The sequence below is a fragment of the Salvia miltiorrhiza genome, chromosome 1 (assembly GCF_028751815.1).
Source record: "Salvia miltiorrhiza cultivar Shanhuang (shh) chromosome 1, IMPLAD_Smil_shh, whole genome shotgun sequence".
In the NCBI taxonomy this organism is placed as follows: Eukaryota; Viridiplantae; Streptophyta; class Magnoliopsida; order Lamiales; family Lamiaceae; genus Salvia; species Salvia miltiorrhiza.
Window position 1 is genome coordinate 44,961,835 of NC_080387.1, and position 21,561 is coordinate 44,983,395.

General features: G+C 38.4%; 2 protein-coding genes across 2 annotated transcripts; both read right to left on the reverse strand.

The window, feature by feature from the left end:
• Window positions 1-695: 695 nt before the first annotated feature.
• Window positions 696-7,556, reverse strand: LOC130985682 (loganic acid O-methyltransferase-like). Its single transcript, XM_057908769.1, has 4 exons — window positions 7,346-7,556; window positions 6,609-7,250; window positions 6,379-6,530; window positions 696-1,145 (listed from the first exon to the last, which is right to left on the reverse strand). The coding sequence occupies exons 1-4, from the start codon at window positions 7,412-7,414 to the stop codon at window positions 965-967; spliced, it is 1,044 nt and encodes a 347-aa protein (XP_057764752.1). The 5' UTR covers window positions 7,415-7,556; the 3' UTR covers window positions 696-964.
• A 10,325-nt stretch (window positions 7,557-17,881) lies between these two features.
• Window positions 17,882-21,134, reverse strand: LOC130985699 (loganic acid O-methyltransferase-like). Its single transcript, XM_057908790.1, has 3 exons — window positions 20,788-21,134; window positions 20,040-20,666; window positions 17,882-18,432 (listed from the first exon to the last, which is right to left on the reverse strand). The coding sequence occupies exons 1-3, from the start codon at window positions 20,857-20,859 to the stop codon at window positions 18,109-18,111; spliced, it is 1,023 nt and encodes a 340-aa protein (XP_057764773.1). The 5' UTR covers window positions 20,860-21,134; the 3' UTR covers window positions 17,882-18,108.
• Window positions 21,135-21,561: the final 427 nt, after the last annotated feature.

Genomic DNA, 21,561 nt, shown 5'->3' on the forward strand with positions numbered 1-21,561 from the left:
GCCATTCATACGATTTTATGGTAGTTTGTTACTTTTGATGTCTATGTTTGTTATTCTCTCACTTTCGGATGTTTGGAGTTGAGTGATTGCAGACGAACATGAGTTAGTTTGGTCGTTTTGATATCTATGTTTGTTAATCTCAATTTTGCCTTTATCACTTGAATTTCAGCACAGGAAGAGTACCAGGAGCATAAAAGATTCTTATATGGGGGAGTCGATGGGCGGGGCAGTGGCTAGCTTTCATGGTTAAGGAAAAATGCCATATATAATCGTTGAAAAGTTGATGCTTTACATCTTTGTAACTTAATTTTGGTACTTCTTGTTAATTAAACTTTAAAAAGTTATTAGATTTATATTTAAATTTGGTGCAAAACATTATAGATGTTTATAATGAATGTTGGTGATAATTGGTTGTATGAGTTTAATATTCGTTATTTATTATTTTTATTATTGATTAGATTTTATTTTTATTAAAAAACAGCTTTCGTAGGACTCCAAAATGTATTTATAACACTATTTTTTTTCTCCCGTAGAACCTATGAAATCGATTAAAAACCAATATTCGTACATCGCAGACGGTATGGGCACACCATCCAGCCTTCGCGCTCATCGGCTTTTCTTCACAAATTTTAATCGATTTCTATAAGGGCCTTTTTCTTTCACCTCTTCAAGATCACTAGCTACGAAACAAGTGATTAGTGCAGTAAAAAAAACCAATTTATATTACCATTGTTTTATTGCAGTGATACATTTGATGATTCGACGCACTCACAACATACATGTGACGTGCCCTTTACACATTACATTACACAACTAAAAGGAAGGATAATATGTTGAAGGAAAAAACACGCTTACCTTAACAGAACATATTCTGCTAACTAACAGATCTCGAGTCTGAGACACATCAAATCGCGACTCTTTGGTTTGGAGTGCGTTTTTCACAATAGAAGATGGATTGGTAGAGTTATTTGCGGTTGAGCACTGCAAAGAGCATACCACCAAACACTTTGTCCCCCATTGAATCCAACATGTGAGTGAAGTGGAGCTTCTGTTGCATAGCCCTCTCGAAAACTTGTTCCACTATCTCTTTCCCAAAGTGATTCACCATTGTCCCTTCCGTTGATGCTCTGAGGTGCCTTACTTTCGTCTCTGTTGGGAAAAGTGGTGAATAAATATTCACGAGTGTCAAAAATAAATGACACTTGCACAGCGGAACCAGGATAATTCTTTTCCCTCTTGCTGGATTACAAAATGGGATCCAAACCAAGAAAAATATTTGGTGCAAAATATAAGAAAATATGAGACAAGAATTTTTACGTGGAAAACCCAAATTGGGAAAAACCACGAGACCGTAGTCTAGAAATCTTCCACTATGTATATAGTAGGCTTACAAAAAATTCTCCCTACACAAAATAGGGGAAACACAAATCTCAAGTTTAATAACTTGGAAAACACAAGAGGACTGAGCTACTATTTTAAGAGAGATGAAAAATCCTATAATTTTTCCTCACAATTTTCTTCTCTCAAAATGCACTCACCAAACTCTCTCTTGTTTTGCCTCACTTTTCTCTCGCACTCTGCACTTCTACATTTGCCGAATACATAGCTCTATTTATAGGAAAGTTGAGCTGTTGTTTGTTGAAGTTTGCTGCTTTGCTCTTCCAATTTGGTGGGCTGCAGCAAATTGTTGAAGAAGACTGCAAATGTCAAAAGTTGATTCACATTTGTCAAAAGTGGGGTCCACATGATGTGGAAAGCTCAACAATTCTCCCCCTCCACGTCATGTGGAGATTCAACTAGACCTGCTTCACGTTTGCAGATTTCAAACTTATCTCGGGGTAAGGACTTGGTAAACATATCTGCACCATTCTCATCGGTGTGGATCTTCTCGAGCTGCATTAGTTTTCTTTCAAGTACATCTCGAATCCAGTGATATCTCACATCAATATGTTTCGTTCTTGAGTGAAAACTCGAATTCTTACTCAAGTGAATTGCGCTTTGACTGTCGCAGTAAAGCACATACTTCTCTTGCTTCAAGCCCAACTCTTGTAGAAACTTCTTCAACCACAACACCTCTTTGCAAGCTTCCGTCACAGCAATGTACTCAGCTTCCGTTGTGGATAATGCCACGCATTTTTGAAGTTTCGATTGCCACGAGATAGCTCCCCTTGCAAGTCTCATCAGGTATCCAGATGTGGATTTCCTGGAATCTATGTCACCAGCCATGTCTGCATCCACATATCCTTCAAGTAGAATATGGTTATCACCAAACTTCAGACAAAGTTTAGAAGTACCTCTCAAGTACCGAAATATCCATTTCACTGCTGTCCAATGCTCTTTTCCTGGGTTTGAGAGAAATCGACTTACCACACCAACTGCGTGAGCGACGTCAGGTCTAGTGCATATCATAGCATACATTAGACTCCCCACCGCAGAAGCATATGGAATCTTTTGCAGTTCTTTCTTTTCTGTCTCACTTGTCGGGCATTGTGCTGAGCTTAGCTTCATATGACCCGCAAGTGGAGTGGCGACTGGCTTCGACTTGCTCATTCTAAATCTTTCAAGAACTTTCTCAATATATTGTTCTTGAGATAACCAGAGCTTCTTGCTCTTCCTGTCCCTGAAGATCTTCATTCCAAGGATCTGCTTAGCTGCGCCTAAGTCTTTCATCGCAAAAGACTTGCTTAGCTCTTTCTTCAGCTTATCAATTTTGCTGGCATCATGGCCTACAATTAGCATGTCGTCAACGTAGACTGACAATATGATAAAATCACCTCCTGTGAACTTCTTGAAGAAAACACAGTGATCTGAGGTGGTCTTGTTGTAGCCATGGGTTGACATGAAGGACTCAAACTTCATGTACCATAGTCTGGGAGCTTGTTTCAGGCCGTACAAGCTCTTCTTCAACCTGCATACAAGGTTCTCTTTTCCTTTGACTTTGAAACCTTCAGGCTGGTCCATGTAGATTTCTTTGTCTAAATCTCCATGTAGAAATGCAGTCTTCACATCAAGTTGCTCGATCTCCAGGTCCAAACTGGCAGCAATCGCGAGCACCACTCTGATTGAAGACATCTTCACCACTGGTGAGAAAATCTCTTCAAAATCAACACCCTTTTTCTGACTGAAACCCTTCACAACCAGTCTCGCCTTGTACCTTGGTTGTGAGCTATTCTCCTCAGCCTTTAATCTGTAGACCCACTTGTTTTTCAGCGATCTCTTGCCGGCTGGCAACTTCACTAAGTCATAGGTGTGATTTTCAACTAAGGAGTTCATCTCCTCCTTCATGGCTTCTAACCACTTCTCCTTTTGGTCATGCGCCATGGCTTCTACAAAACTCTGTGGCTCTCCTTCATCAGTGAGCATTACATACTCATGTGGGCTATATCTGGTAGAAGGTTGTCTTTCTCTGGTAGACCTTCTGACTGGAGGGACATCATCTTGTACAGGTGGAGTCTGATCGTCACCTGCTTCATCATCAACCGGATCACCATGCTCCGATTGGGTATCTCCCCCGTAATTCTGGAGTGTCGGTGAAGGAACTGGATCTAAGTTGACAGGAACTTCTGAATTAGATTCAGGCTTTTCTTTCGCATCATCAGGAACTTGATCTTCAAGGAATACAACATCCCTACTTCTGATGACTTTCCTGTTAACTGGGTCCCATAATCTATAACCAAACTCTTCATGAGCGTATCCCAAGAAGATACATGGTTTGGTTTTATCATCAAGCTTGGATCTCTCATCTTTTGGAATGTGAACAAAAGCCCTGCAGCCAAACACTCTCAAGTGTTTGTAAGACACGTCTTTCCCGGACCAAACTCTATCTGGAATGTCACCACCCAGAGGAGTTGATGGAGAAAGGTTGATCAAGTCAACTGCGGTCCTCATAGCTTCACCCCAAAAGGATTTTGGCAGTTTGGAGTGCGACAGCATGCATTTGATTCTTTCACAAATTGTTCTGTTCATCCTTTCTGCCACGCCATTATGTTGAGGGGTCTTTGGGACGCTTTTCTCAAGCTTGATACCATGGTTCCTGCAGTGTTGCTCAAACGGGCCTTGGTACTCACCGCCGTTGTCTGCACGAACACACTTCAGTTTCCTTCCCGTTTGTCTCTCGACTTTTGCTTGAAAATTCTTAAAGACCTCCAACGTTTGGTCTTTGGTTTTCAAAGCAAAACACCAGACTTTTCTCGAAAAATCGTCAATGAAAGTGACGAAATATAGTGCGCCACCAAGAGTTCTGTCTTTCATGTAGCACAAATCTGTGTGCACCAAATCAAGAGGTTGAGCTCTTCTTGAGGGAGAGAAGCTCTTGAATGCAACTCTGTGTTGTTTTCCGGCCAAACAATCAACACAGGTTTCCAAGTGCATTCCTTTAACCTCAGGGATGAGGCTTCTTCTAGCCAAGATCTCCAGACCTTTCTGGCTCAGATGCCCTAGCCTCTTATGCCATATCTCAATGGAGGAATTTTTGACGACTGCATTCACCTCTCCATTGGACAACGTTGCATGCATCATGTAGAGAGAATTTTGCTTTCTACCCTTTGCTGCAATTAGAGAGCCTTTGATTAGCTTCCATTTTCCTTCGCCGAAATGGTTGATGTAACCATCATCGTCGAGCTTGCCAGTGGAAATAATATTGAGTCTGATATCAGGAACATGTCGGACATCTTTTAAGATAAGCTTACATCCAGTGTTAGTAAGCAGGACAATGTCTCCTATACCAGCAACTTCTGTCACACCATGATTGGCCATTCTGACTTTGCCAAAGCTGCCACCGGTGTAGGATGCAAACATATCACGATGTGGTGAAATGTGATATGATGCACCCGAATCAACGATCCAGTCTGTTTGTTGGCATGACGAACTCACAAGAGCATCATCGCAAACTACGACAACATCGCCATCAGTTGCAACTGCTGTTGTGTCTTTCTCAGCATTTTCATTATTTCCACGCGCTTGATCTCTTTTCTTCTTTCTGCAGTCTCTCTCATAGTGGTTTGGACCACCGCAATAATGGCATTTGAAGTCTTTTCTGGGTTTAGACTTCCCCCTGGATTTATCTCTCGAGTATTGAGAGCCTTTACTTTTACTTCTCCCTCGATCTCCGTTTTCAGCAATCATCGCCTTTGTCTCAGAAGAACGTTCTTGATCTTTTCTTCTGGATTCTTCATTAAGAAGACAATCTTTGACCATCTGCAAGGTCAGTGCTCCACCTGGAGCCGAGTTGCTGATTGACACTACAAGAGTGTCCCAACTGTCCGGCAACGAACTGAGTAGCAATAAAGCTACGACTTCATCATCAAGAGAAATCTTCATGTTGGTGGATTGGTTGATAAGACCCTGGTATGCATTGAGGTGCTCCGTCATGTTGGCACCCTCCGCATATCGCAAGCGAACGATTTTTCTGATGATGGAAGCTTTGTTTAAAGCATTTTTCCTTTCAAACATAGCTTCCATTTTCTTCCAAAGAACGTCAGCTTTTTCCTCATTAGCAAAATGATGAAAAATACTGTGTTCAATGAAGCGCCGGACGTAACCAACTGTTTTTCTGTGCATGATGACCCATTCATCATCACTCATATCCTTTGGTTTGGCATCATCTCCATGTAAGGGCAAATAGAGATCCTTACAATAGAGAAGATCCAACATGCTTGGCTTCCAAATTGAGTAATTTGATCCGTTCAATTTGAACATACCACCAAGCGACGACGATTCCTCCATTTTTAATCCGCCTCAGAACCAAAGTGGCTCTGATACCACTTGTTGGGAAAAGTGGTGAATAAATATTCACGAGTGTCAAAAATAAATGACACTTGCACAGCGGAACCAGGATAATTCTTTTCCCTCTTGCTGGATTACAAAATGGGATCCAAACCAAGAAAAATATTTGGTGCAAAATATAAGAAAATATGAGACAAGAATTTTTACGTGGAAAACCCAAATTGGGAAAAACCACGAGACCATAGTCTAAAAATCTTCCACTATGTATATAGTAGGCTTACAAAAAATTCTCCCTACACAAAATAGGGGAAACACAAATCTCAAGTTTAATAACTTGGAAAACACAAGAGGACTGAGCTACTATTTTAAGAGAGATGAAAAATCCTATAATTTTTCCTCACAATTTTCTTCTCTCAAAATGCACTCACCAAACTCTCTCTTGTTTTGCCTCACTTTTCTCTCGCACTCTGCACTTCTACATTTGCCGAATACATAGCTCTATTTATAGGAAAGTTGAGCTGTTGTTTGTTGAAGTTTGCTGCTTTGCTCTTCCAATTTGGTGGGCTGCAGCAAATTGTTGAAGAAGACTGCAAATGTCAAAAGTTGATTCACATTTGTCAAAAGTGGGGTCCACATGATGTGGAAAGCTCAACAGTCTCAGCATCCGCATTGATCGTTACATCCACCATTTCCATCTTCACTATTTCGAAACTTGCATTTTTCTCAACCACTCTCCTCATATCCTCTATGCAACTAAAAAAACTAGGAACGTTGAACGAGTCCATTTCCTCTTGCGCTAAAACTCCCTGCACATCACAATCATAATAATTGCCATAAATGGTATAAAGAATAAAGATCCTGATCTTTATGATAATTAAAAATACCTCTTTAACCATGTCGATGAGGATGGACTCGAAAAAGTTAAGCGCTACGGCGGCATAGTGCTGAATATCTGGATTAGGTACACCGGGAAGAAGAGTCACTACCATTCCTCCCGCTACAATCTCTTGAGCTCTAGCTCTCAAGAATATCTCCATATCTTCCTCGAATCGATCTGCATAAGCTTTCACCACCGCGTCGGAGGCGCCCATGTAGTGGATTTTTCCGGCATTCCACGCCGGAGAGCCTTTCACCGCCACCCCCTCCGGCAACTTGGACAGCCAATGCATCGCGATAGAGGAATATGCGATGTGGATGGAAGAAGAAGAAGGGAATAATCTGCCGTGGAAAGAGCCCGCCACCGCCGCCGCAAAGTAGCTCCTCCCTTGAGGAAGAGAGGCGAAGAGGGTGTTGAAGTCGTTGCCGATCTGATCATTGAACAACACTTGGAATTCGAGGTTGTTAGTGGACGACTTTTGTTGCACGGTTTTGATGATGGTTTCCATGGAGTAGAATGTGTTGGGCCCCACCGAACATCCTAAGTCGGCGACGGCGAATCTGGTCGAACCACACAGCAACTTGTCTAAATCAAGATTATCCATCACTGCCTCCTTTATTGCATCCTCCACAGCACGTGCCACATCTCTCTGCAGATATCATACTAGCTAATGAATCAAAAATTACAAAGACAATGGATTAATTTTCTGTTGTAATAACTAATTCAGAATAATAGAAGAGCTACCTGCCCAGTGGAGTTCTTGGCGTAGCTATATGTACCGTCACCGCCATTCATTGGACAAGATTCACCCATTATTAATCCTCTGTTTATGATGTTCTCCTGAAATCTGTATGACAAAAACAGAAAGAAAATGAAAATTAACCCCTTTAATTTGAGTGATGATGAACCTCAAGTTGTACAAATCTCATTTCTCGATATTCTATTTATAAAATCAAAAAGGTGGCAATATGATGATTTGATTCTGATCTCTAAAAAAATATACTATCATTTGATTACGATCTCTAAATAATATATTATAATTTGATTCTGTTGCATGGTAAAGAGTTTAACCTCCACGTTTAAAGCACTGGCGTTCTACTCTATAATAACACTCTTCCTCCCACGACAATCCTAAAATTAGGTGACATTTTTAATAAATAAAAATAAATATTATATATATATATATAACAGCCATTCGATCATCAAGATCTACGGTGGATGCATCATCTTGTTGGATGAATGCAGATCCTGGGTTCGAATCCTGAAGGGAGCATTTTTTTTATTTTTTTTAGTGCATTAATTTTAACAGCGAATGCATTAATTTTACAGTGGATGCATTAGATTTGATGGTTCTCCCGTTCTCACAAATAATGTAGTTCTCTCTAGAACCACACCCTATATATATATATATATATATATATATATATATATATATATATATATATATATAGGGTGCGGTTATAGTGAGAACCACACTTATCGTGAGAACATAAGAACCATTAAAATCAATGCATCTACTATATAAATTAATGCATTCGCTATTAAATTTAATGCATCCGAAAATAATAAATTTTTTGCTCCCTTCAGGATTCGAACCCAGGATCTGCATTCATCCATCAAGATGATGCATCCACCGTAGATCTTGATGATCGAATGGTTTAAAATGGTTCTCTGTTCAATTTTATTTAGTGGTTCTTATTTGAACCTCTCCCTATATATATATATATATATATATATATATATATATATAGGTACAAATGAGAACGAAAAATCATTCTTAATTTTTTGATCATGAAAATATCAATGAATGCACCATCTTGATGGATAAATGCACCGCTTAAGTTCGAATTCTAAAAAGAGCGAATTTTTTTAATTTTTATTTTTTTGAAATGCAGTAAGTCTAGACGTCAGTGCAATATTCTCAATTCTCATTTTAAATTGCGATTTTCGCAATAACCAACACATGTATATATAATTTTATGTCAAATTCTAGCGAAAAATACCATCAATTGGACGTTTGATATATAATTGCCATCAACTCTTATCTCTTTTAACTTCTAAAATAATTGCCATCAATTGATGTTGTAATTGAAAAATATCAACAAATTGGCGGAAAAAAAGTACTCACTTTGTCCCAACTAACTTAATTTGTATTTCGTTTTGAGCCGTTTCAACTAATTTGATAAATTTCCTTATATGAAAATTCTAATAACTTTTTCACTTTATTACCTACTATACTTTTTTCACACAATACAACTCTAATAATTTTTTTACACTTTATTACCTACCACACTTAAAATATTAAACACTAGTTTCTTAATCTCATTTTTTGGTCGTGTTTTATTTTAACTTTTTATAGTTTTTAATAAAATAAACAGTTCTTCAATGAGTAGGTCTTGGGTGAGGTTGACCTCATAGCATGAGACGGGCCGGGTCGGGTCGGGGGCGCGGGTCGGGTCGGGTTTGGACTCGGGTCTGGGATAAAGTACACATTATCATTAATAAAAGTAACAATTATTGTGAACAAATGTAATAATTTAAAAACATTACATTTCTTCATGTCAATAATTACTTTTCATTATAATAACAATTACTTTGAATAACGGAGAAAATAAATAGAATATAGAAAAAAAATTAAATAATAATTTAAGTAATTATTATCTTGAGGAAAAGTAACTATTGATATGATGAGATAATCAAATAATAATTCAAATAATCATTGTCTTGAGGAAAAGTAACTATTGATATGATGAAATGTAATGTTTCTAAATTATTACATTTGTTCACAATAATTATTACTTTTATTAATGAGAATGTGTACTTTATTTCTTGTATCCTAGACCCGCGCCCAAAACCCACCCGACCCGTCAAACCCGCGCCCCGACCCGACCTGACCTGACCCGTCTCATGGTATGAGGTTGACCTCACCCAAGTTTTTGTGTTCTTCAATTAATGTATTATGTTATGGCACGATCTTATTAAAATCGACTAGAGTTCACTAATTTAGTTAGAATTTTAAATTATTTTTTATTTATTTTCAAAAATGTTTGAATTATTAAATGATTATTATAGAGTTAATAATTCATAGGTAGAGTATGTAATCCTGTCCAAATTTTAATTTTAGTGATAGATAATCATGATTTATTATACAATAATATTTTTTTGTCCAACTAATTATAAAATGGTGAATTAATAATAAAATGGGCCTGGTGCGATACAATAGTGAAACAGAGAATCTCAATCGATTTTTTTGGATTATTGGTGATACAATACAACATCATAATGCCGACGTTCTCTCATTAATTAGTTTATCTCTTGTCTTATATTGTACTACTTCCCTCCGTCCACCAAATATATGCCACGATTTCCTTTTTCGTTCGTCCACAAAAAATATGCCACATCCATTTTTAGTAGTAGGGTTCATACCATTCCACTCACATTTAAAGTGGGACCCTTACTCCATTATCAACTTCACTCATTAAAAATCGTGCCGAAAGTAAAGTGACATATCTTTAGTGGCATATCTTTATATATCCTTATTTAACCGCATGAATGAATTGAATAATAATGTCAAGGTTGGAGGGCTATATATCCGCTTCGCGCGCGTGAATCGAAGAAGATATAAATGTCACGGTTGGAGAGCTACAGAGCTGTCATTAAAATAGTTTATCACTTGATTTGTCATTGTAATAAATCCCATAATAAATTCTTTAAATGTGCATATATATGGTGCAGGTAGCTAGGGCATAACGCAAACATGACATTGATTTATGTTATAAATGATATTGAAATTTGATGTATTGGTGGCTAATATATGTTGATAATTTATCTAATCTCGAAAACTATAGAAGCTAGAATTCTAGTTCTTGTTGGAGGCACCATTAGTCCTCACAATAATACACTCCTGTAAATTTATTCTCTCCACATAAGTGGCGAATCTCCCAATTTTTGAGTTTTTTCTAAATAACTTATTTTATATATATGTGTGTGTGGCTAGTACATTGTTTTAATAACTATATATAGTATCCATGCTAATTGCTTAACATTTTACATTGATTTGTAAAATTTATCACTACAAAAAAGCGCGTATTTACCGGCGAAAACTACCGGCGGCGATTTTGCCGTCGGTAGATAACGGCGGCAAGGCGGCGGCATTGCAGGCGACCCGAAATTTCGAAATTACCGGCCAGTTACCGACGGCAAACTCGCCGCCGGTATGTAACGGCGGCGTCGCCGCCGTTAATGTTAAAATACGCATTATTTAATTAAATTTATAGACTTAGCGGCGGCAAAATCCCCGCCGCTAGATAGCGGCGGCATTTGCCGTCGGTAACCTTTAAAATATAGGGCAGCGGGTTTGCCCATTTTTTCAGTATCTGCGCCGCAACCAACCCCCCCACGCAGCACAGAAACTACCCCCCCAGCCCCTCCCCTGCTGCTGCTGCTCTTCCTTCGCCGCCGCCTCCGCCGCCGCCGACCCAGCAGGTATCTCTCTCTCTCTCTCTCTCTCTCTCTCTAGATCTATATATATATATATATATATATATATATATATATATATATATATCTAATTAATTTTAATTATATATATATAATTATATAATTTCACTTATATTATTTATTGTAGTTCGACGACCTCGTTTCACCGCCTTCTTCACGACACCCACCGGAAACCACCACCGTACGCTCTCTAATTTATTTATTTAATTATTTAATTATGAATTTATTTATGTATTTAATTATATATTAATTAAATAGATTTAATTATTTGTTATATATAGTTAATTAATTTATAATAGATTTTGTTTATAATTAAATTATATGAAGCATGATTAATTTTAAATTATATTAATCCATTTAATATATGATGTTGTTAGTTTAATTTTAAATTATGAAGCATGATTAATTTTAAATTATATTAATTTTAATCAATTAGTTTAAGTTGTTTGTTAGAATAATTTATATATGTTGGATAATTTTGTTAAATTCAATGTTATGTGCTATGTGTTTATGAAATGTTATATTATTATATATATATATATATATATATATATATATATATATTGTGGGATAGATTTAATCAATTTCTTAAGGATCTTCTCCCTTTGGGATAGAAATTGATTATTTCTTAAGGATCTTCTCCCTACAAATGATTGTTTTTAATTTAATTACCATGATTTTTATTGCTTTTATTTGTATTGTATTATTGCTTCGACATTGGGGGGTCGGGTAGACCTAGTATAGGCTTAGTAAATTAGGACCACTATGGTCACTATAGTTGCTGGTAGAGTCGAGCACTTGGTAGTTAGGATAGTGGGGTTATGCTGTCGAAATTTTGTTAGATTTCAAGTAATTTATTATGTTTTATTTGTTTTTTTCAATTAGAATTTGCAAGAATGAGTGATAATCGTACGTGGATGTACGCGAGATACAATGATCGTACCGCATTTGAAACGGGGCTTGAGTTTTTCCTTGAGTGGGCGTTCAATCAAACGGCGTACACAGACGGACAAGGTAACATTAGGTGCCCGTGTAAGAAGTGCAAGAATCAAGCGTATTTAGATGTACCTACGGTCAGAGAACATGTTAGTAGGCGTGGATTTGTCCTGAATTACAAAGTTTGGGTTTGTCACGGGGAAGCACCGCTGTCACGGGGAAATCTACGTGGTTTGGGTTTGCCAGTAGAGAAGATCGATTGCTGTGTTAATAACTGCATGTTGTATTGGGGGGAAACTAGTGAGCTACATAGTTGTATGTTCTGTGACCAATCACGATATAAGGACAGCTTGCGTGCATCTGGGAGTCGCAGAAAGAAACAAGTGCCCGCTAAACAGATGCACTATTTTCCCTTGACGCCCCGATTGCAGAGATTGTTTGCATCTCCTGCAACTGCTGAACATATGCGGTGGCATGCGACCTCCACAGACGATGGGATAATGCGCCACCCGGCCGACTCTCCGGCATGGAAACATTTGAATTCAGTCTTTCCTGGATTCGCCGATGAGATCAGAAATGTGAGATTGGGCCTCTCTACAGATGGTTTTGCCCCATTTGCACAATCAGGGCGTCAATATTCTTCTTGGCCAGTTATTGTCACGCCGTATAACCTGCCTCCGTGGTTGTGCATGAAAGAACAATTCATGTTCCTCACAGTCCTCGTGCCTGGCCCATCAAACCCAAAGATGAAGTTGGACGTATTCTTACAGCCATTGATACACGAGTTAAAATCTCTGTGGGAGGTTGGTGTGAACACTTACGACATATCGTTGAAGCAAAATTTCCAGATGCGAGCAGCTCTGATATGGACTATCAGTGATTTTCCAGCGTACGCTATGTTGTCTGGGTGGGGTACAGCTGGGAAATTGGCATGTCCACATTGCATGGAGAATACAGAAGCATTCACTTTGCCGATGAGTGGAAAACAATCGTGGTTTGATAATCATCGGAAGTTCTTACCTCCTAACCATGTGTTTAGGAGAAACAAAACTTCATTCTTGAGGAATAAGACATGCAATGTTGGTCCACCAGAACAAAGATCAGGAATACAAATCTTGAATCAAATCGAGGGGTTAGGCTTCGTGAAGGTTACCGAAGACTTCGTTGACATGAACGCCCTGAAGATGCACAACATGAAAAGTCACGACTGTCACGTGTTCATGCAAATCCTTCTGCCTGTTGCATTTAAAGAACTTCTTCCTAAGAATGTTTGGGAGGCAATTACAGAGTTAAGTTTCTTCTTCAGAGAATTAACATCCCGCAACGTGGCCATATATGACATGAGAATACTGAGTGAGAAGATAGCTGTTACTCTTTGCAAACTTGAGCGTATCTTCCCGCCTAGTTTATTTGATTCAATGGAGCACCTACCAGTTCATTTGGCAGATGAGGCACGATTGGCTGGTCCAGTGCAATATCGGTGGATGTATCCTTTTGAAAGATATTTGAGGACATTAAAAAATCATATAAAAAACAAAGCCAAGGTTGAGGCGTCCATCGCCAATGCATACTTACTTGCAGAAATGTCAACCTTCTCTTCGTTTTACTTTGAAGATCAAATATCTACAAAGTGGACAACTTTGCCTCGCAATATTGAGATGCCCGTTGCTGAAAATGATGATCCTCTTTGTCTCGCCATATTCAAACCTATTGGGCGTTCACTTGGCCGAGGGACGAAGAGATACATGGATGAGCGCGAATGGCATGCTGCACACATGTATATTTTGAGCAATTGTGCAGAGGTTGCAGAGACATATAGCAAGTGAGTATTCTCGTTCAATTTACGTATAAGAAGTGTTCATCATATATAGGTGTTAACATATTTATTTGATTCTTTGTATCCAAGGATCTTCAAGGAGGAAAAACGATATGCAAATCCTTACATGACTGATGCAGAGTTTGAAGTCGCGTTTCACAACGAGTTTATTCTGTGGTTTAACCATTACGTAAGAGACGATAAATTTATGTTAAATATACATTTACTTACTCTAAAATTGGCTAGCAAACTTAAATGATATTTGTGTGAAACAGGTTTGTCGTCCTTGTAACGACGAGTTGAACCCTTATATTAGATCGCTTGCAGCTGGACCATTAAGGGAGATTGAAACATACTCCGGCTATTTCGTGAATGGCTACAGGTTTCACACAACTGATCATGATAGAGAGAGTGCGACTGTGAACAGTGGCGTTTGCATAAAAGGTTCGGTCTATGGTAGTGATAGAGATGTGCTAGACTTTTATGGGCGTCTGCAAGAGGTTTGCGTGCTGGAGTATCCGGGGTATCCAATTAAGCAGATAGTCTTGTTCAACTGTGAATGGTTTGACTTGTCGGCTCAGGGAACTTCTATTGATACAGACTTCAAGTTAGTTTCACTGAACCACACACGAAGATATAAGAAGTATGATCCCTTTGTTTTGGCGAGTCAAGTAGTTCAAGTGTTTTACTGTCCCTATCCCAGTACGAACCAATCAAAGAAAAATTGGTGGTCAGCATGCAAAGTCAACGCAAGATCTAAGGTTGAAGTGTCTACTGCAGCATCTACATCAACATTAGATCAACCATTTCAAGAAGAAGTGGTTACTATTATGCCTACTCACACAAGTGTAGGCATTGAACAACCACTTCTCCTTCATCCCCTCGGTGGAGTCGTTGAGATTGAAGATGACGATGAAGCAGAAGACGATGATTCCCCGTTGACATCTAACGATAGTGATGATGATAGTAGTGATGCTTATGAATAAATGTAAATGCACATTTTGGTTGAATTTGATTGCAAATTTGTTATGTTTGTTTGTTACTGTTAATGTTATGTGTCGCTATATATTTGTTAATTTAATTGTATGCAACAGGCATCATGTCTACCTCTCGAGGTTTGTTGGGATTTGGGAGGCGATCTGGCGTTAATGCGCCAGAAGCTACAGCAGATACATCTGATGGGTCTGGGACGCATATTTCTGGGACTCCCGAGACTCCCCAGGCTTCTAGTAGTTCACGGGCTAGAAGGCCTAGGGGCCCTACAGCTGCCGCTATCAGAGAGAGAGAGGTTAAGGCACCTGATGGGAGGACGGTATTTCAGAGGCATCCTGAGACTGGGTAAGTACATTAGTTAAAATTATTGTTTCTCGTACACCATGATTAAGTTAATCAATTACTTGTACACAGTGTTTTGTTGGAGCCCACTGGCCTGTCCAAAGCTTGCACGTGCACATTTAAGATGTTTGAAAACCCAGGCGGGTACACATGGAAGTTGACGCCCCCGGCGATGAAGGATAAATTTTTTGATGAATTACAGGTACAATTAAATTTATAATACATATAAATATATCATATTAAATTGTTAAAATGTTTGATATTAAATTAATTCTCTTTCTTTCAACAGAAAGAGTTTACGTGGCAGCCCGATGATGAGCATGACGTGAGGATCATGTGGGAGACAAAAGCCCGCAAAAGGTACTCCGACATGATGAGCGACTACAAGACAACTCTCAAGCAGTGTATCAGCCAAGGGAGAGAGATGTCTAGGCCCGCCTGGATGACTCCCGATTTCTGGACTGGACTCCGGGATTACTGGCATCAGCCCGAGGTTAAGGCTGTTTCAACTCGAGCTCGTGCCAACCGGATGTCCGAGCCCGATGGGGAGGGTACATGGATCAGTAGGCACGTGGGCGGGTCCCAGTCGACTCGTATCCTGCAGCAGTATATGGTATGTAATTAACAAATAATTAAGTATATAAATTAAATTAATATATTGACTAATATAACTTATTTATCTTATATAAATGCATATACAGAGCTTGGATCCTGGTACTCCCCAGGATGCACCGAACTATGCCACCTTCCTCCGCCTCCACACGTACGCCGACGGAAGTTATACGTCGGAGAGAGATGCTAGAATTGACGTAAGTGTTTAAGTTTATTCAAATATTTAGTGAATGTATTTATTTTCTAACAATTATGCATTGTTATGTATGTATTAGGCCGAGGTTCATCGACTGGCCGCTGCCACAGGACGACAGGAGCGGCTAGACGAGGTGTATTTGGAGGTGGTGCAAATTGATAGGTCACGGATCTACGGCGTCGGGAGTGCCGGGCAGAGTCAGGCTAGTAGGGGGTCTATCCGCAGCACGGGCACTTCTGCGGTGTCTCAGCAGCTTTATGAGACACGGATCTCCACGCTGGAGGAGCGATTGGCGGCAGAGCAAGCACAACGCCAACAGATAGAGGAGCGCATGGCGGCAGAGCAAGCAGAACGCCAACAGATGCAGGACCGCGTGGCTCAATTGGAGGCGTTTATGAGGATGTATAATGCTCCGCCACCTCCACACCCTGATGCCGATGATGATGATGATGATGATGCTTAGACTTATGTTTATGTTTTCAAACAAAATTACATTTGCACTTTCTTTTCAAATTTATGTTTTATTGAACTATATATTTCAAGTGCTTTAATTATTAAAACTATAAATGTTTTATATATTTATGGCAATGATGATGATGATTGCATTTAACATAAACAAATAAATTCAAATCACATTATAATAACCAAATTAAAACACTTTTGGTGTATTAATGTTAAAAAAAAAAAAAAATTAATTAATTAATTAATTAATTATTAAATATTAATTAAATATTTTACCGACGATAAAAATAAGGACCGAAACGAACTCGCTCACTAATTAACAACATATTTAAGGTATTATCTCCACATATTCAAAGATTATAATTATATGAGTGAGTATATAGCATTTAAATGAATTAATAGATGTAGATATATCAATAATACGAGTGTTCTGTACTGGTGATCACTCGAAAAGAATTTCAAAGTTAAGCGTGCTTGACACATAGCACAAGCAAGATGGGTGACCCACTGGGAAGTCGGGTCGCCGACTGGGAAGTTCGTCTAAAGTATGCAATACCGTATAAATACGGAAATAAATTGTGGATATACAATATACAATAAAATAAATAAATAAATAAATAAATAAATAAATAAATAAATAAATAAAATAAAAAATAAAATAAAATAAAAAATATTACCGTGGGCAAAACGCCGTCGGTAGTTACCGACGGCAATTTCCCCTCGGTAAATACCCGGCCATCCTCCGGCGTGAACACCGGCCGGCGGTAGATTTTTACCGACGGCGATTCGCCGCCGCTAGTTAGCGGCGGTAATCGCCGTCGGTAGTTTTCCGGCAAGGTCAGCCGGACTCCAGTGGCTCTCTACCGACGGCAAGATAGCCCTCGGTAACTAGCGGCGGTGTCTGCCGCCGCTATTTCTCCGGCTAGGCTCCGCCGTTTAACGGCGACAATTCCGGCGGCAGCGCCGCCGTTAACTGCCGACGGCGGATGTTCGCCGCCGTTATTGTCGTTGCCGACGAACCGTTTAGCGGCGGGAGATTGCCGCCGTTATCGCCGCCGGTAACACTATTTACCGGCGGCCGTCTTTTTTTACCGACGGCATTTAGCCGTCGGTAATCAGCGCTTTTTTTGTAGTGTATGTTATTTTTATCCTATTTTTCTTTCTTAGTTAATTTTTAATGTTGAAATTAGGTTAATCCTCAAGTTAAAGTAAAATTACGAACTATTAATAATGAAAATTAGTTTATTTATTTAGAAGATGAAACATTTTTTTTAAATGAAAAAAGAAGAAGCATAAAGCATGTCTATAAATGTTTTCAATGTACTTGATGTTGAGTTAAATGAATTACGAACAACTATTTTTTATATTAAGTGATTGTTAAAGAAATACATAAAAATGAATAGTAGAGAATGCTAAAAAAAAATTGCTTTGGAGTCTCCTGCCCTCAAACCTCCATACAAATATTTTCGGACGCCATAATTCAACAAATTTAGCCTCCCCCTCTAATGATATCCGCCCCTGCTCCATACTCTTTTCTTCTCCTCATCTCTAGTTTATAACATTCTAATATAAATGATGTCATCAAATGTGAGACATATCCATTGAAAAACAAAACACTACTTGAAATAGAAGATGGAGTAGGAAATACTATTATTTGCGCTTGAGCACAACAAAGATACCAGCTGGAGATGAAGTCCCTCCCAAGATTTGAGTGAAGTGAAGCTTGCGTTGCATGGCCCTCACGAAAAGTTGTTCCATAATCTCATTTCCAAAGTGATTGGCTATAGTCATTTCCATTGCTGCTCTAAGGTGCATAACTACACTCTCAGCCTCCGCATGGGCCCTGCCATCCACCATTTCCATTTTCACATTTTCGAAACTTCCATTTTTCTCTACCACTCTTCTCATTGTCTCTATACAAGGAAATATAATAGGAATGTTGAACGAGTCCATCTGCTCTTGCTCTACAACTCTCTGCGCACAGATTCGTATCCAATATTATTGAAGGGATAATTGCAAATTAAATCTTTAATATTAAACTTAGCACTATATATCAATACATTTAATTAATACCAAATTCGTCTCTCCTGAAATATTTTCACACGAATTTGAAGTTATGTTTTGGACATTTATCCTACATCGAAATTAAAAATTGATCGAGACTTTTGAAAATCATAATTTCGATTGTCCTTATATATCAATTTTGCCATCTAATATCTGGAATTGCAATTTGAACTAATTTGGACCTCTAACTCTGCCACTAATTCTCGCGTGACGTGATCGGCATATTACTCAGTTGTCGGATTTCCAGCAACGAAATTAACACCACCAAAGAACAACTTATATAGACTGTGAAATTCAAAAGCTCAATCATCAATTTAAAGTTTTTATGTAGACTAGATGTTTAAGAGGGACAGATTAATTTGATAGACATCAATTTAAAGTTTTTATGTAGAGTATGTGGAGCAATAGTCTATTTATGATAAATACATTAATGCTCGATCTTTGCGAGTTGAGTCAATACACCATTGTGAGTCGAGCAATCTAGCATTAATGATCGAGAACTTTTTTGAAAATGCACTAAAGTTTGATATACTCGATCAGTACAAAATACACTAGGTATTGGACATAAAAACAAAATCCTAAATAATTATATAATTTATATATTTTGTAAAAGATATATATTTTTTAAATTTTATTTTTTAAAATGGGTACCTATTACAATTTAACCCGGAAAGTTAAAATCTTTCTTTACGGTTTTTAACACGAGAATTCTTAACACTGGCCTCCACTTTAGTCGAAAACCATCAATATTCCAACCCATATAAAATTATAACGATGTTTTTTTTTTTTTGATCGGGCAAAGTCATGTTAGATGTTAGTAGTTAGTTCCCCATCCACTCCAAGAACCACCTTATCTCTCCCATTCACCAAATCCACCTTATATCTCCAATCTCCAATTCGCTCCCAAGAGGGATCGAACCCGGGTCACTTCACTTAAGTGAGGACCTGGTGGCCAGTGGGCTAAGCCCCCTGGTTAAATTATAACGATGTTTCCCTTTGCCTTAATTTATTCCAAGCCTATACCCCACAGCCACAACACAATTATAACAATATAAGTGGAAGTAGGCGAAGAAATTAATTAAAATAAGAAAGGGTTAATTGCATCAAAATACCTTACATTTTTCCAAAATTTGATTTTTTGACAAACTTTTTAATTGTAGCAAAAATTTTAACTACGTTTCAATTTATTGCAATGTCCGTCCCGCGTATATTTCCGGCCAAAACCATTCATTTCCGGCCAATTTATTTTAGCTACGTTTCAATTTATTGCAATGGATTTGAGACGACAATCTTCCATTACCCGGCACGACATGCCACCTAAGCTTTACGGAGGTCCACCTCAGCATGGATTTGGCCAAAAATATACGCGGGACGGACATTGCAATAAATTGAAACGTAGCTAAAATTTTTGCTACAATTAAAAAGTTTGTCAAAAATAAAATTTTGGAAAAAAGTCAGGTATTTTGATGCAGTTAACCCAATAAGAAATGAAGGTAGTAGCTAGTAGATGTACATACCTCTTTCACCATGTCGATGAGGATGGACTCAATAAAACTAAGCATGACGGCAGCACGATGTGGAACATCTCTGTGAGGCACACCAGGCATGTTAATCACCATAATCCCTCCCGCCACTATCTCCTCAGCTCTGCATCTCAAGAATATCTCCATCTCTTCCTCGAACTGCTCTTCATACGCCCTCACCACCGCGTCGGACGCGCCGTTGTAGTGGATTTTACCTGCGTTCCACGCCGGAGATCCTTCCTCCGGCACCTTCGACAACCAGTGGAGTGCGGCCGAGGAATAGGCGATGTGGATGGAGGAAGAAGGGAACAATCTGCCGTAGAAGGAACCCGCCACCGCCGCCGCAAAGTAGTTCCTTTCCTGAGGAAGAGAGGCGAAGAGGGTGTTGAAGTCGTTGCCGATCTTATCGTTGAACAACACTTGGAATTCCAGTTTTTTAGGAGACGACTTTTGCTGTACGGCTTCGATGATGGATTCCATGCAGTAGAATGTGTTGGGCCCCACCGAACAACCTAAATCGGCGACGGCGAATCTCGTCGAACCACATAACAGCTTGTCTATCTCAAGATTCTCCATCAACGCCTCATTTATTAAATCCTTCACAGCACTTGCACCAGATCTCTGCAGAAATACGATATAAAATGGAAAAGAAATTTACTATAGAATTCAAGAAAAATGGATAATTTTGTAAATCAATCAATTGAAGAACTGAAAATGAAATTAAATGGAATAACTACTTCACCTGCCAAGTGGAGTTCTTGCTGTAGCTATACGTGCCGTCACCACCATTCATTGGGCAAGCAGATTCAGCCATTACTAGTACTCCTATATATATTGATTTATCGTATAATTTCCTGAAATTACTATGAAAAAATGATTAAGTGATGATTGATATTAAATCACATTTCTCCATATTGTATATATAGAATCAGAAGATTAATTGACTGTGTTATTATTAATTATGTTAATTCATTGAGAATAGGAATCTCCAGCTCATTCACTACTTGACACAAAGAAACATAAAATTGAAAACCCGATCGATTTGAATTTTGAGTGATGATGACGCACAGTTCTCGTTATTTTATTTATACAATCAAAATGGTTTAATCTATAACTAATATACAGCTTTACAAAACATATATAGCTAATGAATGGAAAAGGCACTACCATAAAATTAAATATTATTCCCTATGTTTCATTGATAATGACTCATTATTGTTCACACACTTATTAAAAATTAAAATGATTAGAAAATAAAAGTAATATAAAGTGGTGGAGTCCATAACTTTTTATGAGAGAAGATGTTTCCATTTTATGAAATTTGCATCCCCAATTGCAAATTTCTGAATCCGCCACTGGTTGGACGGAGGAAGTACAACTTTTTGGAAATGAGATTCAATGTAACACACTTTATGTTCCACTTTTAATTTTGTTTATTTTATATATATATTTTTCTTCAATATCAACTTTATATGTTTTAGTTTAATTTTGTGATTCTTAACTAAGGTTTATTCCA